The sequence below is a fragment of the Passer domesticus genome, chromosome 8 (assembly GCF_036417665.1).
Source record: "Passer domesticus isolate bPasDom1 chromosome 8, bPasDom1.hap1, whole genome shotgun sequence".
Taxonomy (NCBI): domain Eukaryota; kingdom Metazoa; phylum Chordata; class Aves; order Passeriformes; family Passeridae; genus Passer; species Passer domesticus.
Genome location: NC_087481.1, coordinates 9,623,390 through 9,651,381, shown reverse-complemented (window position 1 = coordinate 9,651,381; position 27,992 = coordinate 9,623,390). Strand labels below are relative to the sequence as shown.

At 54.3% G+C, this 27,992-nt stretch overlaps 1 protein-coding gene, 1 long non-coding RNA gene and 2 pseudogenes across 2 annotated transcripts; 1 reads left to right on the top strand and 3 right to left on the bottom strand.

Moving 5' to 3' along the window:
- The window catches only part of LOC135305578 (zinc finger protein 850-like), a 261,867-nt pseudogene that overhangs the window by 112,316 nt on the left and 121,559 nt on the right, over positions 1 to 27,992 (bottom strand).
- LOC135306007 (zinc finger protein 883-like) overlaps positions 1 to 27,992 on the top strand; it is a 77,054-nt pseudogene that overhangs the window by 15,812 nt on the left and 33,250 nt on the right.
- On the bottom strand, positions 17,913 to 20,126 carry LOC135305741 (uncharacterized). The gene is made up of 3 exons (XR_010366725.1): positions 19,646 to 20,126; positions 18,732 to 18,960; positions 17,913 to 17,950 (listed from the first exon to the last, which is right to left on the bottom strand). It is a non-coding gene; the product is annotated as an uncharacterized LOC135305741 (long non-coding RNA).
- LOC135305696 (olfactory receptor 14J1-like) lies at positions 24,514 to 25,079 on the bottom strand (the record flags this gene model as incomplete). The annotated part of the gene is made up of 1 exon (XM_064429448.1): positions 24,514 to 25,079. A coding segment is annotated over one exon (537 nt), but the record flags the coding sequence as incomplete, so codon positions are not given.

Sequence of the window (27,992 nt, the reverse complement as noted above, 5' to 3'; positions counted from 1 at the left end):
CCTCATGCCATCCATGGCTGGAAGAAAAGCTGGTCCCAAACGATGTCCTCAGCCTGCTCCAAGGGCACGGCCCATCCACGCCGCAGCTGCTCTCAAGAACTTCCCAATCCAGACTGGACCAACCAGAATGCTTCCTCTAGAAAAACAAACAACAAATTGTTGAAAATAGATTACAGACAAAAAGGGAAAAAAAGAACAAAGGTAACAATCATATCTCTGTGAGGGGATTGAGGAAGGCCCAAGCCCTGCATGCCAGGGAAAAACCCAGCCATGTGTGAGCAAAGCCCAGGTTTTCTCCCTTCCCCCTGCACTGTCCCCCACAATAACCGTGATCCCAAAGCAAACAAGGGCAGTGGAGCAGCCCAAGCCCTTCCTTGCCTGCACAGCAAAGCACCTGTGCACAGATTTGGGAGTCCCACCTCTGCTCCCACCATGGGGGTTTGTTTGTGTTGGGCTGGCTGCCCCAGCCCCAGCCCCAGCCTGGGGCACGGTGGGTGCTGGGGGCTGTTGGCAGGGCCAGGAGCCCACTCCCATTTCATACCCACCCCAGCCCATCCCACCAGCCCTGCCAAAAGCAGCTGGGCAGCCGACTGAAGGATCAGCTGCATCTGCCCCAGCAAAGGGGGAACCTTTGCTTCCCAGCCAGGCTGGGCAATGCCCAAATCTGGGAGCATTTCCCCATGTGTGGACTCACCTGCAAACTCCCTGTGGAGTTTGGCTTTGAAGAAGGTGCCACAATCATAGTGCATCACCTTCAACTGCTGTGGCAAGGTTGAGGAAGAGGTTGTCATCCTTGATGTCATCCTTGATGGCATCCTCGCTGTCTCCTGCAGCAGCAGCCCCACCCGGTACAGCTACTCTGGGGGCTCCTTCTCCTTCCCTGGGGTGAGACCAGGCTGTCAGGGCTCTGCCCAGGGCCCCAGATGTCAGGGAACCAGGACAAGCAAAACCTGCTTGGATGACAGCCACCAGGGCTGGGCAGAGCAGCTCAGCTCCAGCACAAGGGCTGCATGTTCCCATCCCATGACCCTGGTGCAGTGACACGGGCTGGGTTCCTTTGCTTCTCATTGCCAAGGCATGTGTGCAGCTGTAACTTACCAGGGACCTGCAGCACAGAACCTGTGGCTCTCTCCCCTCTTCTAGGGCAGATGAACATCCTGCATCCAAGGATGACAGAACACCTCTTCTAATGAGGGTCTGGCCAAGGGGTGCATGGATAAACACCACCCAATCAGATTTTGGCACTCTGGGGAGAGAAACCAGAAACTGCCCATCAGCTGGAGAAGGCTCCTGTCTGCTTTGCCCCACTATTCCCATGCCCAGGCCATGCTGGATGCGCTCAGAGCTGGGCCTGAACTTTCCCATCAATTCTTGGTTTTGGGGGAGAGCAGGACATGTGCCACCTCCTCAGCAGCTGCCAGAGCGGGATGCTCCCGAGCCCGCTGCTGTCTCCCAGCACTGGTATTGCACCCATGCCCACAGAAGAGGATCCACCTGAAGAGAGCCGTTGTGGCAGCGAGAGCTGGCCCCAGCTGAAGTTCCAGCCCCTCCTGAAAGGCATCTTCCCACAGACCATCTCGTGCAGCAGGATGCCCAGGGACCAGATGGTAGCTGGCTCGCCATGGTACCAGTCAAAGCGGGTCCATTCCGGGGGGCTGTATGATGGTGTTCCTGTGGAATACAGATGGAGTTCATCAGGGGGATGCTGCTGCTCCCAGAGGCTGGCCCCAGCATCCCTGGGCGGGCGGGGGCTGCATCAGTGGCACACAGGGTGACCACTGTCCTCTCACCAGCATCTGGGACTGGTGTACAAACTTGGGATTGCAAAAGAAGCCACTGGTGTGGGAAGGGGACAGTGGAAGCCCTGGCTAGGCCTGACCATGACATGCAAAGGAAATACCCACTGCGTGCTGGGGAAAAACCATGCCCTCATTCTCCCTGTCTGCATTGCCCCAAACATATTATAAAGCCAAGACAAACAGGGCAAGTGGAGCAGTCCAAGCCCTTCCTCTTGCCTGCACACCAAACCAGCTGGGGCACAGGTTCTGACCTCCCTCTCTGCTACCCCCACCCACAGCTGTTTTTGTCAGGCTGGCTGCACCAGCCCAGCCCCAGTCCTGGGCACAGTGGTGGGCAAAGGCTGCCAGCAGGGCTGGAAGATGGCTCCCCACCCACCCCTGCTCTAAAGCAACTCAGCTGCAGATTCAGTCCCATGAGTGGCAGCAAAAGGGAGAATCCCCGCTGCCACACCCAGCTTGGGCTGTGAGATCTTGGGCCGTGAGATGCCAGGAGGGGGAGCACAGCCCTGTGTAGGCTCACCTGCAAAGTGAGTGTAGGCTGTCTCTTGCAGGTAGGTGCCACAGCCAAAGTCAATCAATTTGGCCTGCCCGGTGGCCAGGTCAACCAGGATGTTTTCTGGTTTGATATCGCGGTGCAGGACCCCGCAGCTGGTGCAGTGCCGCACGGCCTCCAGCACCTGGCGGAACAGCTGCTGCGCCACCTCCTCGCGCAGGAACCCCCGTGCCCGAATGAAATGCAGGAGGTCCTGAGACTGCTCTGGCCGCTCCAGCACCATCACAATGTCGCTGGGGAGCTCAAGCCACTCCAGCAGCTGGACGACACCGGGAAAGCCTGTGGACACCTTGTCCTGCAGCACAACCTCCAGGGGAGCGCTGGTGCCGTCGGGCTGCGGGAGGAGCACGATGCCATCAGTGGGGCCGATGCTGGGCCAGGGCTGGGCAACCCCTCAGCCAGTCCGGGATGCTCTGCGCCCTTCGATGGCCCCACGCCCGCTCTCCCTCGGGATGTCCTGGCTGCTCCCACCCTGCCGGGGCTCGGCTCATCCCCGCCCGGCACGGCCCGGCTTCTCCCGCTGTCCCGGCTCACTCACCAGTTCGCTCCAATGCCAGATGCGGTTCCGAGGAACCCTTTTGATGGCCACCTGCAAGCCAAGGGGAGCAGCGGGCTGAGCTCAACGTCCGCCCCTGCCCAGCCCCATCCTCCTCCTCCTCCTCCTCCTCCTGCGCCCCCTCCTCCTCCGCCCGCCGCCGGCCCCGCCGCTCACCGGGGCGCCGTCCGAGAGCCGCGTTGCTGCGAAGACGCTGCCGAATCCGCCGCAGCCCAGCAGGGAACCCAGCCGGTACCGCTCCTGCAGGGACTCCTGCGCCTTCCCTGCGGGCGGGACGCGGCTGTCAGCGCTCGGCCTGGGGCCAGCAACGGCCCCCAAGCGCCCCTCACCCGCCCCAGCCCGGCCATCCCCCGGCGTTCGCTCTTTGCAACGCGACCCGGGAGTCGCGGGGCCGGGGGCCGCGCTGCCGAGCGGCGGAGCTCGGGCCGGGCAAGCCGCAGCGGAGGCGGCGGGAGCGGCTGCGCCGCCTGTGTCCTCCACGGGCCCCGGGAGCAGCCGAGGCCGCGGCCGGGGTCGGGTCCGGGGTCGGGGTCGGGGTCGGGCCAGGCGGAGCCAAAAGCCGGCGATGCCGCCCCAGGCACTGAACCCCGCCCAGCAGCGCCAGCGCCAGCACGGCCAGAGCCGGGCTGGGACCAGACCTCGGTGGGACGGCCGGGGGCGGGCACGGGGCAGCCCTGCCCGGGGCCGGGAGCGGGCCGGGGGCATGGCCCGGCCGGGCACGGGGAGAGGGAGGCGGGGAGAGGAGGGGAGACCGGGAAAGGGAGAGCGGGAGAGGTACGGGACAGCGGGGAGGGAGAGGGAGAGGAGAACGGAATCTAAAGTTTTTTCTCTTGCTGCTGCTGATGCCGCTGCTGCCGCTGCCGCTGCCGCTGCTGCAACTGAAGCTCCGGGGCCGTTTGTCCCCGTGTCCGTTTGTCCGTTGCCCGCTCGCCCCCGCCCCGAGCCCCACGTTCCCCGAGGGCAGCCCCTGAGCCTGTCCAAACACGGGAACTTTGCCGAGTTCAGCCAGAGTCTGGACTCCTGCGCAGTGGCTCAGGAATCCCCTCGGTCCCTGCTGTGCATTGTCCCTGCTGAGGGTCAAACACTCTCAGAGCGCATTCCCTGAATGCAGAATTTGTACCTGACACAAACACTGCACTTACCTCTCCAGCATTGCTTTCCAAGAAAAACGGGGGAAGCCAAACTGTGTGTAGGTCATGGTATCTTAAAATGTCTAAAACTTGCCAACTCATGGATCTTAGAGGTGAGATCTGTTTGGAATTAATGGGATGGAAAGATGGAAAGTGCAAGATGGAAAAGGGGAGCATAAAAATAAATTGAGAAAAATGTCTTGAATTGTTTCAATTTTCAGTTAATTTCTTAAAAGCTCTTTCAGTTTTTCCAGAATCTTCTCCTCAGTCCTGTTTGCTTTTTCCAAGAACCTTTCCTGAAGAATGAGGTGCAGCTTCTGTCACAAGGTGTGCCACCAACTGCAGCTTCTCTTGGCTTTCCACACTGTGTGTGCAGCACAACACTTGCAGCAAAGCAGGACAAATATTTGAAGAACTTGACAGCTTGTTCTTGTCTTTTCCTTGTGGGCTGGGCAGTTGTGCCATTGGTAAGGTTTTCATTGTTACTGTTCTACCCTAAGAAAACATGACAGGCTACCAAGAACTCCTGGGGAATGCAAGCCTGACTGAATGCAGAGAAACAATCTGCAGAGCCTGCAGCCAGAAGTGGAGAGCTGTGTGATCATCATTCCAACACCCCCAAGGACATCTTGAAATTGATCTAGAAGATGAAAATGGGCTGACAGAGGGAGTTTGTTTCTGTGCTCACTTCAGATTCTTCTACATCTGAAATCAATTCTAAAATCTCCATCTAAATCAAGAGTACAATCAATTCATGAAAAGCACCAGAATAAACTGTACCTCTCAGGAGATGACTGAAAGAATCTGAAAAGGGAAAATGCAGGAGAAATGCATTTCTCAGCACTGCAGTACTTGCCTACCTGAAACCCTCCTCCATTTCCTCCCCATGCCTGGATCTGGCAGTGTCAATTCTGTATTCAGTGGTGCCTCCAGCCCTGAATCCCCTCATCTACAGCCTGAGGAACCAGGAGCTCAAGGCTGCAGTGAGGAGACTGATGACTGGACATCTTAGGAAGCATTAAACTGATTGCCAATTTCGGCAAATCACTTGTAATAAAAGTCATCTTTTATAGCTCTTTTGCTTTGATTCTTTGATTTCCATGTCGTTTTCCTTTTTAAATATTCTTCCTAAAGCTAGACGATTGTTTCTGACATCTCTGACTTTGTTTCCCTCCACCTTCCCTGTGGCCACAGACTGTGACAATGAGGGGCTGCAGTCTCAAAGGTTTTAAAGGAACTAAAGGATCTCCCAGCAAAGTTTTCTGCAGAGATCCCACTATTCTTGCCTTCTCTGGAGCTGCAGCAGCAATGTCTGTGTGCAGAGCTGGGGGCAGAGCAGTGCTGGCCCAGCAGCTGTGCCCAGCAGCAGCAGCAGCAGCACTTGGTGTTGCCAGTGCTGCTGCCGTGGCCCTGCCCCGCTGCCCTGGTGGCCCTGGTGTTGCTGCAGGGCCTGAGTGCTCTCGGGGCCGGGCACAGTCCTGGGGGTGGCAGTGCCGGGGCTGCAGCAGGGACAGGCCATGGGCACTGCTGGGGCAGCGCTGACGCCTCAGGCCAGGCCCTGGGGGCTCCAGGCTCCTTGCCCAGGCTCTCTCAAGAACACGGCCAGCCCAATGCTCAGCACAGAAAAGCCCCAGGGTGAGCAGGGCCAGGCTGGCCGTGGGCAGGCTGGGGGTAAACAGCATGGCTGGGGCTCTGCAAGGGCCCTGGGGGAGGCGGGAAGGAGCAGCAGAGCAGGGCTGATCCATCCCCAGTGTGCTGCACAGCCCAGGGCAGCGTCCCAGAGCGTCCTGATGGAGCTGCCAACAACATCCCCCCTCTGCAGCCCTGGCCTCTCCCCCAGCTCACACAGGTGCTGCATCCTTGCAGGCACAGCCACGGCAGCACTGGCTCAGGAGCCCCTGTTTGCATTGCACAGAGCAGGCAGGAGCACCCCCATGCTGCTGCTGTGGGGACATGAACCTGAGGGAGCACAAATGCCATCAGCCCCTGGGGCCAGCAAGGGCTGGGGGACACCAGGGAAACCACTCAGCTTTGTCCTGGCCTCTGCAGTCAACCAGAAAGTTTGTTCCCATTAGCTGGGAGATTCCTGTCCCACTGCAGATGCTATTACTCAGAGCCAGGGCTGCCTGACAGCCACCCCCTAACTGCCCTGAGCATTTCCTTGGCTTCACGTTTGCTTTCTTTCCCCCCTTGTTTTTGTACCAAATTCTTCCTCTTGCCCAGCCCTGTTCCCTCCCCTGCAAACAGCCCATTCCTGTTTGCCCTTTCCTCTCTGGCCCCACTCCCCATTGCAGTTCCTGACTTGGCACCATGGGAACGTCCCGTGGGGATCAGGATCATCCTCCAAGTGCTGTAGGAATTGTCTGCGGGCTCCTGCAGTGCCTGGTGCTGCTCCCTTGCCAGAGGCACCCCAGGCCAGGGGGGCACATCTGGGCTGCTGTGTCTGCCTGTGGGGCTCCCTGTTCTGGGCAATGAGGAGGAGCTGCAGAGGCTCTGCAGGACTGACAGGTTGGGCTTTGGGCCTAGGAGGAGAAGCTGAGGCACCTGGGCTGCTGGAGCTTCTGAAGAGGAGGCCCAGGACTCGTCCTGCAACTGCTGCAAGGGTGGTTTCAGAGAATCCCAGAATCAGCAAGGTTGGAAAAGACCTTGGAGATCATCAAGTCCAACCTGTGCCCTGACACCACCTTGTCTCCCCCAGGCCTCCTCTTCTCCAGGATAAACAACTCCAGCTCCCTCAGCCTCTCTTCACAGGACTTGTGCTCCAGACCCTTCACCAGCCTTGTTGCCCTTCTCTGGACACACTCCAGCCCCTCCACGTTCTTGCTAAATTTGGGGTCCCAGAACTGGACACAGCACCCGAGGTGCTGCCCAACCAGCGCCCAGCACAGGGGAAGAATTGCTCTCCTGGTCCTGCTGGTGACACCATTCCTGGTCCATAGGAGTGCCAGGGGTTGGATGAGGGAAATGGTCGGGAGGGGGCAGGAGACACAGTCTGATTGACTCTCAGCCATGAAGGGTCTTGATTTTCATACCTATTCAGTCTGCATTAGAAGGTGCTGGGGGTCAATATCAACTGGAAATTGCTGATATCAATCTATAAACAGGAAAGAAAATCAAACAACAAACTGTTCTCTCTGCATTGCTTTCAAGACAGTATATACACTTTGAATACACTTCAGATATCTGTCTAATTAATTACAGAAAACTTGAAAACTTCTGTTATTCCAAATGGCTTTTCTTCTTTGGGCATGTTGAACAAATGTTTATGAGCTTTTCTCACTGAATTCCTGAACAGAAGAGCTCAAGAAAGAAGAGGCCTCTGGAGTAGGAAAATTCATCATCAACCTCCAAGTGGCTGAGGATCCATCCCCATCAGAGCAGCAATGAACAGCAATGGGCACAGCTTTGTGGCTGCCCCAGCTTTGGGATGGGCCCTGGGCCTGGAGCAGGAGCAGCTCTTGAGGGCCCCAGGTCGGGGATCTTGTGCTGCCCTGGGCACATGGGATGGCAGCAGGGGCTGCAGAGCTCTCAGCACCTGAGCCAGAAGGGAGCAGGGCAGCCAGGGAGCCTCCTTTGGCCTTGGCCCAGCACCTTCCCCCATGGCTGGGGCTGAGTCCTGTGTGAGCTGCAGCTGCTGCTGTGCCCTTGGCAGGGGCTGAGGCCGTGGGGCCAGCGGCCAGAACAGCCTGGGCTGAACAGAGCTGGGGGGCCAGAGCCAGCTGGGCTGGGCTGGGGAGAGGCCCTTGGTGCTGCCCAGAGCTCAGGGCAGCTGGCAGAGCTTGCAGGGAGCTGGGCTGGGCTCAGAGAGCCTGCCCCAGAAACCATCAGTGTCCATCTCAGCCTGGCTGAGCGTGCAGGGGCAGGACTCAGCCCAGGCCTTGTGGGGCAGGGCCAGCGCCTGTGCAAGGCATTGAAAACAGGCAAGTGTCCCAGAGAGGAGGCTGCTCTGTGCCCTTGGGGGCAGGGACAGAGCAGGGAGGGGGCCCAGGACATTTGTCAGTGCCAGCCTCTGTGCCCAGCCCTTGGCAGCCCTGGCTGCTGAGCCCAGCTTTGGCCTGGGCTGAGTTTGGCTGTGGCCCAGCTCCATCCTCCTGTGGGGCTCAGGGCCTGTTCCCGGCCATGGCCAGCCCTGGCCGGCCTCTCTGCTGGCCCAGAGGCCGGCAGAGCCCGGGGCAGGGCTGTCTGTGCAGGCCCACAGGTGCCAGGGGCTCTGCAGGAGCTGGCAGAGGCTGCCCAGCAGGGAGGCCATGGGGCACAGAGCCCCAAGGCTGCTGTGGGCAGCACGGCACAGTGGCCGTTCCCAGCTGCAATGCTCCTGGCCTGGGCTGGGCCTGCACAGGGGCTGGGCCACCATGGCTGGGCCAGCACAGGGCCACCAAGGGGCCATGCAGCCGCTGCCGGGGCTGACAGCAAGGCCAGGCACACACAAGCAATTGCTGAGCATGGCCTGCGCTGGCCAGGGCTGACTGTGCCACAGGCAGAGCTCAGCTGCCCTTGGGAGCTGCAGGAACAGTCAGGAGCCCAAAGAGCCTCCATGGCTGTGCTGCAGACCAAAGCTGGAGCAGGGAAATGCAGGGCTGCTGCAGGATGGGGAGGGCATGGAATTCCAGCACACACCTCAGCTCTCTGATGATCCTGGCACCATGCTGGGTCCTGTTTCAGACTGGAGCAGAGCAGATGTTGATGGGACAGGGCTGGCAGGGACCTGCAGCTTGCAAGGTGCTCTGCTCTCCCTCAGGTGCTCTTGGAGGGATGCAATCCCAGCTGGGCACCTCAGGGCACAAGTGGCACTGCCTGTTCATGGGCACACAGCTGATGTCTGCCTGGAAAGGGGCACAGGTTTTAATACCTGATAGTTTCATAATATACAAGCTATTCTTTATTATCTGGCTCATTTTTGTTCTTTTAAGAGATGGCAAGTTTTCCCATCAGGAACAGGAATTTCCTGGATTTAACAGATTTGCTACTGATGGCAGGAGAAGCAATACTGATTTTCCCATCTCTCTTCGCCCCCAGTATTCAGTCTAATATTTAATGACCCATTTCCTTCAAGTGTTTCCAGCTCTCCAGTTTAAATGGCCATGTCTAAGGACATCTCTTTCATTTAGAGCTTCTGGATCTATGTCCTTCCTGTTGCTACGAGATTTCCTCCTGCAGCTGGTCTCTGATCATTCCAATTAGTCCGCCTTTAGTGGCTTCATGCTTTGAGCTCCAGGAAGTTGTCCCACTTTCAGAAGTTTCAATAACATCTTAACATCTTAGAGGTAGTTTTATCTTTTATATCACCTCTTTTTATGTCTCTGTCTAAAATCCTTCCTATATAGCAATCCCTTGTGGATGGTGGACATGTCAGATGTTGCTGGGATGTCACAAGGAGTTGAGGGAAGGGTTTTAATATTTATTAAATTTTATTATGTTCACACTTTTTATGTTGGCTATGAAGAGAAACCTTCCTGTGCCTCTTGAGTCTCACCAGTTCCTGACCCCCAAAGGACACAAACATGATCAGTTGTAGTTCCCACTCCAGTGCCTGCACTTGGACGTCCCTCCATAGCCAGAGCAGAGCTCCCTTGTCCCAGAAAGTGCCTGGCAAAGGAGGGTTGAAGGAAACAGGACAGGCTGTGGGGATCAGGGGCTGAGCAGAGCCATGGAGATAAATGACTTTTGCATTTGATGGAGCTGTGCCTTCCCTTGGCTTTGTTGGCTGACAATCAATGAACATCCCTCTGTGTCTCGGGCAGCTTCTTCTCCAAGGAAAGCAGGTGGGAACTGGAGCCAAGGAGCTGAAACCTGCAGGTCCAGCCTGGGCTGGAGGGAGCTCAGATTTGCACAAGGCTGCTTTGAATGCCAGGGGTTGGATGGGGGAAATCGTGGGGAGAGGGTAGGGATGGAGTCTGATTGATTGTCAGCCATGAAGGATCTTGATTTTCATATCTATTCAAACTGCATGAGGAGGTACTTGGATTCAATGCCAACTGGCAATTGCACAAATCCATTTATTAACTGGGAAAAAAAACCTAAAGAGGACCTAAAAAATTATTTCTCACTGACTTTTAAAATAGTATATATTCAATTTGAATACACTACTGAAATCTGTCTAATTAACCCCAAAAGATTTGAAAACTTAAATCAAATTATCCCCAGAGGCTTGGCTTGTTAAGGTATTCTGAATGTTAATGAGCCCTGGGACACTGAATTCCTGCACTGAAGAGCTGCAGGCTGAACAAGCCTCTAGAGCAGTGAATCCAGCAGCAGCCTCCAAGTTGCTGAGGATGTCAGCAGCCCCCACTGAGGCCATCCCTGCCCAGAGACCGTGGGGGAATGGGCAGACAAGGAGAGCGTCCCTGGGGCTGGGCCAGCAGAACTCAGAGGCACCAGCGGCTCCAGCTGGGCAATGGAGTGTGGAATGTGGCTGGGAAAGCCCTGCCTGGGCTGTGCCAAGCAGGACAGACAAGCCCTTACTCTCATCCACTAAAAAACTCTCTCAAGGAGACATTTAAGAGGAATTACAGTCGCTTGTGTACTCTGAGTTTTATGTGCTGGAGAAACACTGACAACAGATTCTCAGGAGGTGAAAACAACAAAACAGCCTTTACTGGCAATTTTAGAAAACTAGAGAAATTTTGCACGAGGTTTAATATGACATTCAGTCAATCAAAGACACTTCAGAAAGCATTAACTTGGCCCATTCAACTTCACAAACTCTTAGCTTGTTCAATTTTAAGTTACTCAAAATTTGCAAGCAGGAGGCTGTGAAGTCTCTTACTGGTGTCTCCATTGTTCCATGAGGACTTGCAGTGTCAATTTGGCCTGTTGGTTCCATGACACCCCAAGATGTCCTAATGGTCTCCATGCTTCCAGGAGGCCCCACAGGGTCACAATGGTCCCTTGGTCTCACAGGCCCCACAGTGTCACCATGGTCCCTTGCTTCCATGGGCCCTGTGCTGCTGCATTCCCCCCTCCCTTTCTCAGGCTGCCCTGCCAGCTCAGAAATGCTCCTTGGGCCTCGGCCTTGGCCAACAGCCCCTGGCCTCAGCTCCTCTGCAGCTCAGCACAAACACTGTCTGCTCCAGGCACTGCTGCTGCCCAACCAGCTCCTGGTTGCTGTAGGAGCAGCCCTGGGAACTGGTTTTGTTCCCTCAGTGGCACAACATCCCTGTTCTCACACTGCCAAAGAAAGCTGTTGATGCCAAGTGCAGCCAGGATGAACCATTGCTGTGACTGAAGCCCCTCTCTCGGGGCCCTACAAACAGCGCTGCAAAAGGAGCCCCTTGGAGCTCTCCTGGGCCAGTGACTCCCTCTGAGTGGGGCCTCTCCCAGCCGGGAACTCTCCCATTTGCTGCACTCGGGGATCCCTGAACAACGAGGGAGCCTGGGCTGATCCCCCCACTCCTCCAGGCTCAACCCTTCACCCGCTGGGGAGATGCCAAAGCATCCACAGGGAGCATTTCCTGCCCTCAGGGGAATTTCTCACAGGTGCCTTGCACTGACTCTTTGTGTCTGTGTGCACACAGGAGTGCCTGTGCTGGGGAAATGTGGCAGAAATGCTGCTCTCGGAGGGGTTGGAGTGCCTTGGGTAGCTGAGTCAGTCAGGCCTGGAAGAAAGGCTGTCACAAGTTCTAAGTGAAGTTAAATGCTGCTAAGAGTTGTTCTGTTGCTAAATTGTTATGTTTAACATAAGTTATAAGCTAAGTTGTATATTGAGTGTTATTCCTCTGTTAAATTGCTGATCCCTTGCTGGGGATTTTTTCAGTGCTCTCAAGCCCTCGTTCATAACAGGGTGAAGGAGCCCTGGCCCAGGCTCTGGCCCTGGGGGACACGGGGATGCTGATGGGGGGTCCCTGTCCCCCTGTCCCACCCCCCAGGGCCCCAGCCCCCGTCCCCATGTCAGGCTCTGGGGTCGATCTCGTGGAACATCCTCTGGGGGAGGCTACGGCACCGGGGGCGGGGGGACCGGCGGGGGACCCCGGGGACAGGGGACCCCGCTGTGCACGAGCAGCGTTGGACTGCTCTGGGGGAACTGTGAGGGGGGCTGGGGCAGAGTGACCTCCCCAGTGACCTCACACAGCCCCTGTGATGTCCCTCACACAGCCCCTGTGATGTCACACAGCTGATCTGTGATGTCACCAAGCCCGCTGTGATGTCTTACAGCTCCCTGTGATGTCACACAGCCCCCTGTGATATCACAGCCCAAATTATGATGTCACAGATTCTTTTGTGATATCACACATCCTACCCTGGGATGTGACACAGCCATTTTATGCTGTCACAAACTGATCTGTGATGTCACAGGTCCTCTGAGATGTCAGAGAGATACCCTGTGATGGCAGAACATATTCTATGATGTCCAATCTATGATGTCACAGACCCTCCTCTGTGATATCACAGGCAACTCAGTGATGACACACACAACTGCTCTGTGATGTCACAGCCTGCTCTGTGATGTCACAAAGCCCCCTCATGATATCACAGGGCCAGTTCTGGGATATCACTCTGTGATATCGTAGAGCTGCACTGTGATGTCACAGAAGACTCTGTGATGTCACAAACTCACCCTGTGTCATCACAGCCTGTTCTGTGATGTCACAGCCTGCTCTATGATGTTACTCAGTCACCCAGTGATGTCACAACCCAGTCTAGGATGTCACAGAGTCACCCTGCATGATGGCAAAGTCTGCTCCATGGCCTCACATCCTACTCTGTGACATCACAACCAGCTCTGCGATGTCACAACTCCCTCAGTGATGTCACAAAAACCTCTCTATGATGTGATACTGCCACTCTGTAATGCCACAGCACACACTTTCACATCACAGCCTGCTCTATGATGCCATACAGATATGCCACGATGTCACAGCCTGCTCTGTGATGTCACACAGTCCCCTCCATGATGCTGTAGCTGCTCAGTGACCTCACACAACAAACTCTGTGATGTCACAGCCCAGTCTGTGACCTCACACAGCCCACTATGTGCTGTCACACAGCCCCTTGCTGACATCACAGCTGCTCTGTGCCTCCATGACACAGCCACAGAGGTGCCGCTGTGACACAGCCCCCTCTGGAACATCCCCCAGCCCCTGCCAGTGCTGAGCCCCTGTCAGCTCTGGCTGTGCCCTGCTGGTGTCCCTGAGCTGCCCTGGCAGTGCCCCAGCCCTGCTGGGCTGTGCACAGGAGCTGCTCCTGGCCAGAGCTGTCTCTCTACAGCGCTGCCCTTGCCAGGAGCTGCCTCTGGGCCAGGAGCCCGGCCCAGCTCAGCAGCACAGACACAGCACCAGGACTTTAATGACCCTCTGGGGCTTTGGTGCTCTTTGCATCAGACTCAGTCCCTCAGTGTGCGCTAAAAAAACTTCTCAAGAACTCCAAATCAGATTCAAACACCAAATTTTCTTTAACTTCTAATGGGTCCCAAGGAGAGACACAACACACTGGAAAGTGTCCCCAGGTTCCAGGTAGAGCAGAACACTGGAGGCAGCAATGACAGGTGGGGACAAGCAAGGGAGAGGTGTCTCTAATGCTAAGAAAACCTGGATGTGCTTCAGGAAGGCAAAGGCCCAAGGCCTGAGCCCCAGCCCCTGGCAAGTCAGATCCTGTCCCTCCCTCCTTGCTCACGGCTCTTCCCGGGATGGGCACTGGCATGTGGGGATGTGCAATGCCAAGGGCAGCACCATGGGGCGGCCCCTGCCAGGCTGCTGAGCAGGGACAAGGAGGCAATGAGGCCCCAGGCCTGCAAGGGTCACTTGTCTCCTGCTCCTGGCTCAGGCCCAGGGCCAGCAGCCATGGCCAAAGTGCTGCCCAAGTTGGCTCTGTCAGGGCCTTGCAGCTGCTGCCCATCCCTGTGCCCTGTGCAGCCCAGGCTGTCCTACGGTGTCCCTGCCCTGTGCCTCTGTCCCTGCAGGCTGTCGTCATCCCCCGGCTGCCCCACCTGGCTGGCCCCTTCCTTTGCTGGCAGCTCTGCCTCCTGCCTGCCTCTGCCTGCCCACACAAAGCCTTGGGCTGCTCCAGGCTCCTTCTGCACCACAGCCCTGCCCTGGGGGAGGAAATTCCTTTCTCTTCATGTCCAGTCTGGGCCTCCCCAGCTGCCCTTGTGTTGTGTTCCACTGCAGTAAGCAGCAAAACGACTCCCCCAGCCCCCAGAGTCTCAGACCTCAGGCAGGCATCGATGACCAACAGGGAAAGGAAGGCAACAGGATGGGTCTTGGTTTAGCAAAGCCCAGGATCCTTTATTGTGCCAGGTACCAAAACAAGAAATGAAGGGGGAGAGGGAGTGGTGGCTTGTCATGCATTTTATATGACAGGGTAGGGGTGGAGTTTATGGTCGGGGTCCAATAGCAGAAGGAGCAGGGCACTGCAATGGAGTGGATCGAGAAGGACAATCAATGGAAAAATGTGTGGCGGGGACTTTGCAGTAGAATTTGAACCAATGAGGTTACAGAAAAGGAAGAACGTTCTGTGGCCACTCCTTATTTGACCAGATGGGGTGGAGTGTCTTTTCCTGTGCTTGCAGAGGAACACCCCACATGGTGGAGGGGCGGAATCCTCTTTAAATCACGCCCCTCACTTGATGCTGTCTGTCTGGGTAGAATGCCTGCTTCCTGGGGCCGGGGAACTCCACACCCTTGGTGCCATTATTTCTTTCTCTTGGTGTTTTATACAATGAAGAAAAACTCCAGCCTCTCTGAAACCACCCTTCAATCCCTCTCGGGCTGCTCCTGTTCTGTCCTCAGTCTCCACACCACTGAGCCGAGAGCCACCACCTTCTACCTGCTGGTTATGTGATGAGGTATCCAAACCCCATCTTGGGAGATTTTTGGTTACTTTCCAAGGTCTGTGAAAATGGAAAAATAGTGGTCAACATTATTTAGTCCCACATCTTGCAGTAACAGGACATGAGTCAATATTGCTCAACTGAATGAGGGTGGATTTACATTTGTTAGAAGGAGAAATATTTTACAATGATGAGAGTGGCACAAAACTGCAACTGTTTTTCCAGAGAAGTGGATTCCCCATCACAGGAATTGTCCAAGAGCAGGAGCTTTGTGCAACCTGAGCCAGCGAAACAACCTCATCCCCAAGGACAGAATTCCTGTTGTGTGGGTGTTCTGGTGTGCTGGGTGCCTTCACACACTTCTGGCCAGAATGTCTGCTGAGGGCAGCCAGGCTGCTGCAGGGGCAGTGACCTCACAGCCATCACCATGGCAGCCCTGTCCCCTGGGCCTGGCTCTCCCCTTTCCTCTGCCCCTGCCTTGTCTCTGCTGGCATGGAGAGTTTTGTCACTCATATCTTGTCCCCAAGGTGCAGGGGCCAATGGCTTCCCAGGCAGGGTCCTGGAGCAGAAGTGGCTTTTCAGAGCCCAGGCAGAAATGAGCCCTGAGGCAGCAGCTCTGCAGTGCTGGCCACCAGGCCGGGCTGCCAAGGGAGGCTTCTGGCCGTGCCCTGCAAGCAGCTGCTGCTGCCAAGGTGCCTTTGGTGCCTCAGGCTCTGCCTGGCACAGCTCCCAGCACGGCACTCTGCCCTTGTGCCCGAGCCCTTCCCTGTGCTGGGGCTGGCCTGGGGCTTTTCCTGCAGCGGGACCTGCCCTGCTCCTGGCACAGGAAAGGCAGTTCCTGCTGGAGCAGGAGGCTCTGCCTGCAATGGGCTCCAACAACTCCAGCAAGGCCCTCTTGACTGCAAAATTGCTTCCTGGAGCACTATATTCAAATAATTGTTATAGTTCCCGTATTGTGGAGTAAATAACTGGGTTTTTTAAAATTTACTCTGTGGTGTAAATAAGGCATGTTATCTAATCATGATCAGAATCAATCAGAGTTGTATTTATACAAATATATCTGGTATTCCATTGTTAATCCTGTGGGACAAATTGAATTACGGTTCAATTCTACCTGTCCAATCTTTTATACCTTTGACAAAGTCTGGGCCTGGGATTCGATCCAGCCGCTCCCAGTCTCCTCTTTCAGAAGGAATTTTAGAAGTCTAGGGGTCCTGCAGGCGTTTGAGGATCCATGGTGGGTGTTGGGTGTTCTTGTTTAGGCTGCCCCTTGTGTGAGGACATGAAGCTTGACTCCATTTTCATCAGAAGGCTGATTTATTATGTTATATATTATATTAAAATACTACATTAAAACTATACTAAAAGAACAGAGAGAAGAAGATCAGAAGGCTACCAAGACAAGAATAGAATTGGAATCAATAACAAAAATCCTGTGACTACTCACAGTCTTGGCACAGGTGGCTGTGATTGGCCACTAATTGAAAACAATCCACATGGACCAATGACAGATGCACCTGTGGCATTCCACAGCAGCATAGAGTATTGTTTACATTTCTTTCCTGAGGCTCTCAGCTCCTCAGGACAGGAAAAATCCTAGCACAGGATTTTTCACTAAAATATCATGGCTACATCTCACCCTTTAAAATTTATTAAATTAAATAGAAAAAGAAATGTTCGCAATCTCTTCTACTGGGCCCTTGCAGAAGAGAGAACAAACACCTCTTGAGGTTCATCTGTTGCCAATCAAAATCTCAATCAACTGCTGATGTGGAATGGTCAGGGAAATTCTTCACCTGTAGAACATTCAGGGAAATTCTTCACCTATAAAACATCAAATTCTATCATATCACTAAAACAATCTTAAAAAGTATAAGAAAATGCAAAAACTCATGCAAACAAAGTTCATTGTTTCAAGTCCAAACAGCTGAGTTTCAGGACAGAGTCCATGGACTGAAGATGTTATTCTTTGAAATCTCTGGAAGTCCCCTTTGGTCCTGAAACAGGCTTGCAGAATTCTGAAACAAAGAACTGCTAAACAGAACAAGAATTATCAAAAAATCCATTGACAGTCATCAAACAATTCAGAGAGAAAATTCTGGAATGCTCTGGCCACAGCCCTTCATTGAACCACTTGGGCTGAGGCTAATTTTTGGCTTTTCAATGCTTTTGAGCTGCTAGCTCTTTCCACTTTTCTTGATATTTTTTTCTTTTTTTTTTTTTTTTTTTTCCAAAAGAAGAGCAGCAGCAGCAGAGGGTTTCTAGGACCCTTGGGTGGCCCTGGTCCTGGTGGACGGACTAGAGAACCCAGATCTGGTCCACAGAACTGTGGCCCAGGTCCAGGCAGGGAGCTGAAAGCTCCCAAACTCAACACTGGACGGGGCGGTGGCTCCAGCCCAGGGAAATGAGCCAAAGGGCCCAGAACCAGCCCGTGAGGCGGGCTCTGTGTGCTCAGAACCTGGCAGGAACATGCTGCCAGTGTCTTGAGAGCAGAAGTGACCAAATGCTTCCTCCCCCCAGCAGCACCGGTGCACACCGGCAGCTGGGGAAGAGAAGCTTTCTCAGGAATTTTCATCCCAGATCTGAGGGTTTCTTGTCCCCAGAGCAAGTGAGTAATGCTTGCTTTGCACTGTTTCTCTTGCTCCTGCAAAGCAAACGCCACTGCTCCTGCGTTCTGCCCCTTGGCACCACCCCCATCCCCTCCGGGCTGGGGACCAGAGGCAGAATTTCCAGGAGCCAACTCCCCCATGCCGCTGGGGCGCTCGGGGGGAGGCAGGCACCCCAACCCCCAGACACAAGCCCCCGACCACACGCGAAATGACCCGTGAACCATGCTGAGTTTGAAAAGAGGCAGCCGAACTGCAGCCGTAGTCACCTGGCGAGCCATGCCCCCTCCACGGAGGGACAGGCTGTCCGCAGGGTCTGATGCGAATGACAGAGCTCTGGAAGCCAGTGGGACAGCTGGGGTGGGTGGTGCGGGCAGCACGGACACTGGTGTCGGCTCTTGAGACGGTCCCATGGGCTCAGCACCATTCTCGGCAAGCTCTTGCACTGCAATTGGGTCGGCTGGAAGCAGCGGGACTGGCACGGGCCGCGGGGGCGCATCCCCCGCCGGGCTGGGCGCAGCGGCCGACTCTCCTCCGGAGTCTGGACAGTACAGTGCAGGGGCAGACATCAAGGCTGGCCGAGCTGGCCCGGGCAGCGGCAGGGCCACGGGCGGAGCCGCAGGGTCCGGCGCCTCCCGCGGGGCCGGGTGAGGCGGAGCCGCGGGGTCCGGCACCTCCCGTGGGGCCGGCTGAGGCAGGGTCGGCTCCGCTCCCTCCCGGAGTGGGGGAAGCGGAGAATTCCACGGCGAAGCAGGCGGGGCTGGCTCCCCATCCCCCCCAAGAGAAAGAGCTGGGGGAGAAGGCAGCTCTGCCTGCTCATGCTCCAAGGGAGCGGAGAAAAACTTTTGCTCAGCTGTGGGCAATGCGGGGGGGGCTGTGAACCCGCGGTTCGTCTTCTTTGAGAGGCTTCTCTCGTGCCGAACCTGGTGGGAACGGAGTGCGACCGCGCCGGGCCACGATGACCCCCGCAGCCTCCCTTTTTTTCAAAATATAGAAGAGGCATAGGTGCACTCCATACATTCTTGGGAGTGTAACATCCTGGTCCTTTGTCCACTCAAAAGCAGCGTCCATGAACTGCCAAAGATCTATATCGAGGGAGTATACCACATTTGTAAAAAATCTATGAAATTCTGCCCATCTGAAAAACCGATCATACAGTTCCTTGCAAAAAATCAAATTGTGTCCCCATTTGCGCCAGAGTTCAATAACATTCTCCTCTGACGCAGTAAACGGAACCTGAGCTTCCGAAGGTACATTTTTCCAACTTTCCTCCCACCTTCTGCGAGTGGCAGGATCTTCAGGAAGGGAAAAAATAACAGTACCTTTAGACAGTGTCCTTGTGGATCCAGCTGTGCAGCTCTTCTGCTCTGCAGTCTCTGGACACAATGTCCAGGCAAGTCCAACAGGTTCTCCTGTTTGCCTTGGCTGTGAACTCTGCCCATCTTCAGGGTCTCGTTTCTTCAGCTCCAGGCTGGACTCCGTGGTCACTCCTGGGGTGACCATCAGTTTCACACGTCCAGGGGTCACCAATTGTTGTTTAGACAAAGACCCCTTGTGTGAGGACACGAGGCTTGACTCCATTTTTATCAGAAGGCTGATTTATTATGTTATATATTATATTAAAATACTACATTACAACTATACTAAAAGAACAGAGAGAAGAAGATCAGAAGGCTACAAAGACAAGAATAGAATTGGAATCAATAACAAAAATCCTGTGACTGCTCACAGCCTTGGCACAGGTGGCTGTGATTGGTCACTAATTGAAAACAATCCACATGGACCAATGGAAGATGCACCTGTTGCATTCCACAGCAGCAGATAGTTATTGTTTACATTTCTTTCCTGAGGCTCTCAGCTCCTCAGGACAGGAAAAATCCTAGGAAAGGATTTTTCATAGAATATCATGGCTACACTTGGGCTCTGTGCTTTCCTTCCTATGGAAATGAACCATCCTTCTTGTCTACATAGAAATGGCTGAAATTTGGGTTCCATCACACAAATTCCCTATATCCGAGGATTGTTTTCAGACAAAAGCAATTAAGAAAGAGAGGTCTGTGTGGCCTAGGCCTCTTATGCCTGCCTTTCATCTGCCCCTGAAATACTGGTGTTCTGTGCTTTCCTTCCTACGGAAAAGAGCCATCCTTCTCCTCTTGGTGTCCATGTCTGAAATTGGGATTCAACCTCTAAAATTCTGTATATCCCAGAGTTGCTCCCAGGCAAAATCTGCCAGTACCTCCAAGTTTGGCTGGCCTTGGCCTCTGGTGACTGGCCCTGCAACATTGGGGCTTGGTTCTTTACTTCCCATGGAGTTCACTAGGACATGGTGGGGACCTCATGAAACCAAGGGGATCATTGTGGCACCACTGGAGCCCATGGAACCAAGGGGCCATGGTGACACAGCAGGGCTTCATGGAACCCAGAGACCATTATGACTCTGTGGGGCCTGATGGAACCATGGAGACCATTAAGACCCTTCAGGGTCTCGAGTCACCAAGGGGGCATTATGACACCTCAGGGCCTCATGGAAGCTAGGGACCATTGGGACACAGTGGGGCCCCATGGAACTGAGGGAACACGGAGCAGCTCTGGCTGGCTTGGCCTCCCAGGAGCCACCTGACAGGTCTGGCTGATGTTGGGATGTCAAGGGCTGCCTCTCATCAGCTCCTGGGGCACTGGGGCTCCGTGCTTTCCTTGCTATAGGAAAGAACTGTCTGTCTTTTCAGATTCCCATTTCCAAAATTGGTATTCTCCCTAAAAAGTTTTCTCTATGCAAAGATATCTCTCAGAACAAAACCTGCCAGCTCTGGCTGGGTTTGGCCTCTGGTGGTAACCTCTCATCTGCCCCTGAAACAATGGGGCTCTTTTCCTTCCTTACTGTGGAAAGAAAGTGGCTTTCATGTCAAGGAGCCATGGGCAAAATTAGAATTTGGCATCCCAAATTCTGTAAATCCAAGGATTGCTCCCAGACAAAAGTAGCCAGGACAGACAGGTCAGGCTGGCCCTGTCCTCTGGTGATTTCTTTAGATTATGAGCTGAATGTTTTCAACTGAAAACACCTTGGAGAGGGCCCGGAGATCTCCCAAGGAGGGATTTTGAGGCCTTGGGCACATGAGCACTACATATGGACAAAGGAGCTCTGTGCTCTGTGCTGTTGTGCGGTTTTGCCTCACGGAAGTGATGTTCTAAGAGAAGCTGCTAGCAGTTTCCTCCATGTCTGACAAAAACCCAATCAGTAATTAGCTTTGAGAATTGATAATCTGTTAAACCACTAAGGAAACTGTACATGACTCTGTGAAGACACATGTTGAAGATGAGAAAGCCTGGGAGGGTCTCTTTCCCTTCTGGCCAGCAAAGAGGTAACAAGGCTGGCCCAGCCCCCGTCTCAGCCGGGCCGGGCCGGGCGGCTCCTGCCGTGGGGCCGGGCCCCTTCCCAGGGAGCCCCCCAGGCCCCATCGGCTGCCGGGCAGGGCAGGGGAGGCCGTGGGGCCGAGGCCGGGCCGGGCCATGGCTGCGGTTGCCAACACCTGGGCATTGCCGAGCCCTGCCCTGCCGCCAGCCCGGGCCAAGCCAGGATCCGCCGGGCCCCAGGAGCAGCCCCGGGCCGGGCCGGCTCGGCCAAGATTCTGCCACCCTTGGGGTTCACCCGCAAGCCCCGGGCAGGGGGAGGAGAAGCCATGGGCCCCGGCCATGCTGCTGCTGTGTTCTGGCCTGGCTGCTGAGATCCTGGCCCTGCCCCAGCGCGGCCCATCCTGACACAGCCCCAGCGCAGCCGCTGCAGAAACCTCCATGGTAAAACAGCTCCGGCCGCAAGGACCCAGCCCGGCCGGGGTCACGGAACCATCTGCAGGCCCCGGGAGAGATATTAACTCTGTCAGTGCTTCCATCCTCCCTTGAGGGAGAGAAAAGGACAAAGTGCAGGCACACAGAGGAGCAACATGAAGACAGTGAGGTCAGTGAAGAGGAACTTGTGTCCCAGATGGGAGGGATGAGGAAATGCCTTGATCTTAGAGCTGAAATCCTCTTGTAAAGCTATGGAGAAGGATGTAATTGATACATCAGACTCTCTTTTTCCTTATATAATAAATAGTTGTGATCCGTGGTGATAAAATTGAAACAGTACTCAATATTAATACAAGAATTAAAATAATTAATATTTGGAAATAATAAAACAGTTAAAGGTATAATGCCAAGAAAGACAGGGAGAGGAGGGGTGTCATCCTCCCCCTGCCCCCCCCCCCCTTCTCATGCAGTTGTTCAGAAGAAGAAAAAGAAGCAAGAGGTAACTATTACTAAATTTAGTTGGAAGAGAGGAAAATTTGGTTGGACATCCAGGAAAATTATTTATATGAGATTTATTGCTTTGATGCTAGAACATAATATTGGCTTGTATGATATTAGCTGTGGCTTACATTATACCAGCTTGGTGTGCATGTGTAATCCAAAAGGTGAATCAAAGGACATTGAGCAAGAGGAGAGGCCTTCATCAGAGATGACCCCCAAAGAGTGGCATGACCCCCTAAAAAATGTTGGATCATGCGTAGTAAAGGTGATAATGAGGGTGGAGATACAAGTGTGACAAATTGAAAATGGGAGGAGATGGTGATGATGTACATTATAAAAAGGAGAATTTTAGTTTTGGCAATATGTACGTGAGGGGACAGGGGTCAAGCCCTGCACTCTGTACCCTGTGCTACCCCACACGGTTATTTTTGCTTATGTGCTATTATAAGAACCAAATTATCCCTATAATAACCAAATTATATTGTCAATATTTTGAGTGCATTCAATTTTATATACTTTTAAGCTACTTCATTTAAACTGCTGCTACATTTAATTTTGTTTGGGTTTTTTTATGATAGGATAATTAAGAAAATATAACATAAATATTTGTTCAAAAGACCTGAACAAGAAAAGCTCATGGCAAAACTTGAACTTTTAAATCTTCTGTGCTTAATTAGACAGATTTCAGATGTGTATCCCAGGTGAATATGTTATATCGGAAAAAATGCAGAGACAACTATTTTGTCCTGTTTTCTTTTCCTGTTTATAGATTGATATCAGTAATGTCCAATTGATATTGACCTCAGCACCTTCTAAAGCAGTCTGAAAAGATATGAAAATCAAGAAACTTCATGGCTGACAATCAAGAACACTTTGTCCCCACCACCTCCCTGCCATATCCCCCATCCAACCTCTGGCACTCCTATGGATCAGGAATGGTGTGGCCAGCAGGAGCAGGACAGTGATTCTTCCCCTGTGCTCAGCACCGGTTAGGCAGCACCTCAGGTGCTGTGTCCAGTTCAGGACCCCCAATTTAGGAAGGACATGGAGGGGCTGGAGCGTGTCCAGAGAAGGGCAACAAGGCTGGTGAGTGGTCTGCAGCACATGTCCTGTGAGAAGCAGATGAGGGAACTGAGTTCATTTATCCTGGAGAAGAGGAGGCTTCAGGGAGACAAGGCAGTGTCAGGGCACAGTTTGGACTTGATTATCTCCAAGGTCTTTTCCAACCTTACTGATTCTGGGATTCTCTGAAACCACCCTTGAAGCAGTTGCAGGATGAGCCCTGGGCCTCCTCTTCAGAAGCTCCAGCAGCCCAGGTCCCTCAGCTTCTTCTGCCAGCCCCAAAGCCCATCCTGTCAGTCCTGCAGAGCCTCTGCAGCTCCTCCTCATTGCCCAGAACAGGGAGCCCCACAGGCAGACACAGCAGCCCAGATGTGCCCCCCCTGGCCTGGGGTGCCGCTGGCAAGGGAGCAGCACCAGGCACTGCAGGAGCCTGCAGACAATTCCTGCAGCACTTGGAGGATGATCCTGCTGCCCAATGGACATGCCCATGGTGCCAAGTCAGGAACTGGAATGGGGAGTGGGGCCAGAGAGGAGAGGGCAAACAGGGATGGGCTGTTTGCAGGGGAGGGGACAGGGTTGGGCAAGAGGAAGAAATTTGTAGCAGGAGGAGTAAAGAAAGCAAAGGTGAAGCCAAGGAAATATTCAGGGCAATTTGGAGGTGGCTGCCAGGCAGCCCTGGCTCTGAGCAACAGCATCTGCAGTGGCACAGGAAACTCCCAGCTGATGGGAACAAAGTTTCTGGCTGACTGCACAGGCCAGGACAAAGCTGAGTGGTTTCCCTGGTGTCCCCCAGCCCTTGCTGGCCCCAGGGGCTGATGGCATTTGTGCTCCCTCAGGTTCATGTCCCCACAGCAGCAGCATGGGGGTGCTCCCGCCTGCTCTGTGCAATGCAAACAGGGGCTCCTGAGCCAGTGCTGCCGTGGCTGTGCCTGCAAGGATGCGGCACCTGTGTGAGCTGGGGGAGAGGCCAGGGCTGCAGAGGGGGGATGTTGTTGGCAGCTCCATGAGGACCCTCTGGGACGCTGCCCTGGGCTGTGCAGCGCACTGGGGATGGATCAGCCCCTGCTCTGATGCTCCTTCCTGTCTCCCCAGGGCCCTTGCAGAGCCCCAGCCATGCTGTTTGCCCCCAGCCTGCCCACGGCCAGCCTGGGGCTGCTCAGCCTGGGGCTTTTCTGTGCTGAGCATTGGCCTGGCCGTGTTCTTGAGAGAGCCTGGGCAAGGAGCCTGGAGCCCCCAGGGCCTGGCCTGAGGCGTCAGCGCTGCCCCAGCAGTGCCCATGGCCTGTCCCTGCTGCAGCCCCGGCACTGCCACCCCCAGGACTGTGCCCGGCCCCGAGAGCACTCAGGCCCTGCAGCAACACCAGGGCCACCAGGGCAGCGGGGCAGGGCCACGGCAGCAGCACTGCCAACACCAAGTGCTGCTGCTGCTGCTGGGCACAGCTGCTGGGCCAGCACTGATCTGCCCCAGCTCTGCACACAGACATTGCTGCTGCAGCTGCAGAGAAGGCAGCAAAAGGGTATCTCTGCAGAAAACTCTGCTGGGAGATCCATTAGTTAATTTAAAGGCATTGAGAGCGCAACCCCTCACTGACTCAGTGTATGGACACAGGGAAGGTGGAGAGAAGGAAAATGAGAAATGGCACAAAAAATGACATTTTTTTAATGGACAATATCAAAAAAGTAAAACAAAGAAAAGCATCTCCACACGGAAATCAAGAAGAAGTATCAAAGATGACTTTTATTACAAGTGATTGGCAGAATTTGGCCAGCAGTTTAATGTTTCTGAAATCATCCAGTCATCAGTTTCCTCACTGCAGCCTTGAGCTCCTGGCTCCTCAGGCTGTAGATGAGGGGGTTCAGGGCTGGAGCCACCACCGCATACAGAACTGACAGGGCCAGATCCAGGGATGGGGAGGAGATCGAGGGAGGCTTCAGGTAGGCAAACACTGCAGTGCTGAGGAACACAGAGATCACAGCCAGGTGAGGGAGGCAGGTGGAAAAGGCTTTGTGCCGTCCCTGCTCAGAGGGGATCCTCAGCACAGCCCTGAAGATCTGCACATAGGAGAAAACAATGAACACAAAACAACCAAATGCTAAACAAGCACTAAAAGCAATTAGCCCAAGTTCCCTGAGATAGGCTTTGGAGCAGGAGAGTTTGAGGATGTGTGGGATTTCACAGAAGAACTGGCCCAGGGCATTGCCATGGCACAGGGGCAGGGAAAATGTATTGGCTGTGTGCAGCAGTGAATAGAGAAAGGCACTGGCCCAGGCAGCTGCTGCCATGTGGGCACAAGCTCTGCTGCCCAGGAGGGTCCCGTAGTGCAGGGGTTTGCAGATGGACACGTAGCGGTCGTAGCACATGATGGTCAGGAGGAAATACTCTGCTGAGATGAAGAAAAAAAAGAAGAAGAGCTGTGCAGCACATCCTGTGTAGGAGATGGTGGTGGTGTCCCAGAGGGAATTGTGCATGGCTTTGGGGACAGTGGTGCAGATGGAGCCCAGGTCGCTGAGGGCCAGGTTGAGCAGGAAGAAGAACATGGGCGTGTGCAGGTGGTGGCCGCAGGCTACGGCGCTGATGATGAGGCCGTTGGCCAGGAGGGCAGCCAGGGAGATGCCCAGCAAGAGGCAGAAGTGCAGGAGCTGCAGCTGCCGCGTGTCTGCCAATGCCAGCAGGAGGAAGTGCCTGATGGAGCTGCTGTTGGACATTTGCTGGCGCTGCACATGGGGATCTATTCATGGAGAAAGGACAGTGAAGGGTTAGAGGAGATGCCTGTAACCAAAATCAAAGGCATTTCCCAGACACCCTCCTCTGTAACCCACACAGACACTCTTCAGTGTTTAAGAGTTCTGAGGTTTTCTTTTTAAGCTCCTCCCATGTCTCTCCTGCTATTCTGGGATATCAGAAACCATCAGCATTTCTGTTTCCCTCTGGTAGAACACAGTTAGTTCCCCTGAGGAAAGATTATGAGTGGAGATTGCAGGGAGATGGTCTCTCACTTGACTGTGTTTGGAGTTTCTCTGGACTTTCACTTTCCTCAGTTGGAGGATTTGTGCACTCCTAAGTTTTTTGTAAAGGTCACCAGGCACTGCTGAGAGCAGATGGATCCACCACAGCCCAGCTCCACATTTGTAGCCAAGGACTCACTTTGCTCATTTCACCAACCCAGCAGCATTTTCAGTGTCAGAACACCTCTGCCTTTCCCCATAAATCTTATAACTCAGACATGCTCCAGGACAGGTTTGCATTCTGGATTGAAGCTCCCAGCTTGGACTGAAATCTCAGGGAGACTCCTAAGTGTCCTTATGATGGCACTGGATAAAGGGAGATGCAGCTCCTTCCCTGGCTGCACTGACAGCATTGCCCAGAGCCGGGCACTGGGCACAGCGTCACCCTGAGCCAGCTGTGCCCCCTCCCAGAGCCCCCAGGGCCGGGCAGCTGCTCCCAGCCCTGTGCTCTGCAGAGGCAACTGGGCCCGGGGCTGCAGAGCTGCCCCACGGCTCTGCTGCAGCTCTGCCTGCACAGGAGGGGCTTCATGCCTTGGAGCCCCGGCCCTGAGGGCAGAGGCTTGGCTGGGGGAGAGGAGGGAGGGGGCTTGTTCAGAGGGAGGGGCTGCACTGGAAGGGCTCCTGTGGACATCTCTAAGCTCTCCCTGCTACAGCATTGCTGGGATTTGTTTTCTCTCCTTCCCTGATCTTCTCTCTGCTTCCTGGAGATTTTCCTCCTGCAGGTGTTTCCCTGTGCCTGATCTCTCTGTGCCAGCATTCAAAGACCCCAAATCTCTGTGCACTCTCCTTGGCCTGACAGAACCCTGCCTTTTTGGAGGGCACTGGCTGGGGGCAGGTTCTGTTTGCAGCTTGGAGAAAGGACAGCTCAGACTGAGCCTGATGGGTCCAGCAAGGGTGATGCTGCTGCTGTCCATGAGCAGTGTGGCTGAAAGCACATTAGGGATCTCCTGTGAACGTATTGATCACTAAAACAAACAGTTCAGATGTCTTAGGCACTTGTCAAAATTAATAATTAATAATTAATTATCGTCCTTTATTGTTTATCCCATCTCCCTGCCATTCTCTAATAGTAGGAACTTGAATACAAAACCTTTGGAAATTTCCTCATTATTATAAAAATCCTGTTCTTGGAAATATTCTATGACTGATCAGAAGCCCTCAGCATGTCAGAGTTTCATGGGCATTTCACCTCCCCTGCACCAGAAATACTCAGAGAATGTACTCACAGGGTCTGCAGGCATTGGGATGTTCCAGCTTTAGGAGATGGCTCCAGGAGCTGCAGCTGCATTGTCCTGCAGCCAGAGGTTCCTGTGCCAAGGGCTGGCAGTGATTCTGCCCCAGGCACTTCTCAGCACCTTCCCAGCCCTGACTGATTGAAGCTCTCTGTGCCTCTGGGCTGTGCCCAGGGTGGCTGCAGGCAGTGCCCCAGCCCTGCTGGGCTGGCAGAAGAGCTGCTCATCAAGAGAAATGTGCTTTTGAAGCTCTTCTTGCTTACCAGGAGCTGCCTCTGTGCCAGGAGCCCAGCCCAGCTCAGCAGCACAGACACAGCACCAGGACTTTAATGACCCTCTGGGGCTTTGTGCTCAGGCCCTGAACATCAGTCCCTCAGAGGCAGCTGAAGAAACCTCTCCAGAACTCCAAGTCAGAATCCAACTCCAAAGTTTCTTAGACTTTTAATGGGTCCCACTGAGGGACACAACTGAGAAAGTGTCCCCAGGCCCCAGGCAGAGCAGAGAACTGGAGGCAGGGATGACAGGTGGGGACAAAGAGAAGCCAAGTCTTGGTGGCCTGGGGCACAGCAGGGTCTGTGCCAGCAAGGGCTGGGAGGAGACACCTTGTCCTGAGGCCCTGGGGCCTCCTGGCACAGCCCCAGCCAGGCTGGGCACTGTCAGCCCCTTGTCCTGCCCTCAGCTTCCCCCTCTAGCCCACATCCCAGTGGCCTCAAGGATCTGCTGGAAGAAGTCCCTGGGGAGCCTTGCTCAGCAATGGCCCTGGGGGCTCCTGAATGCTCCCAGGGACTGCAGGTTTTTCAAAGGACTTTGGGTTTGGCTTTTGCCTTGGAGTCTCTGAGAGTTTTGTGCAATCATGGCCTTCAATTATCTGCTTTAATTAGTCCCTGGAGAGGCTTTGTCAGTAACAACACTCAGTGGGGCTCATTAATGCTTTGAGAAACTCAAGGTGTTTAAGCTACTTTGGATTTTCCTTTCCCCGCTGAGTCTCTGAGAGGTTTTT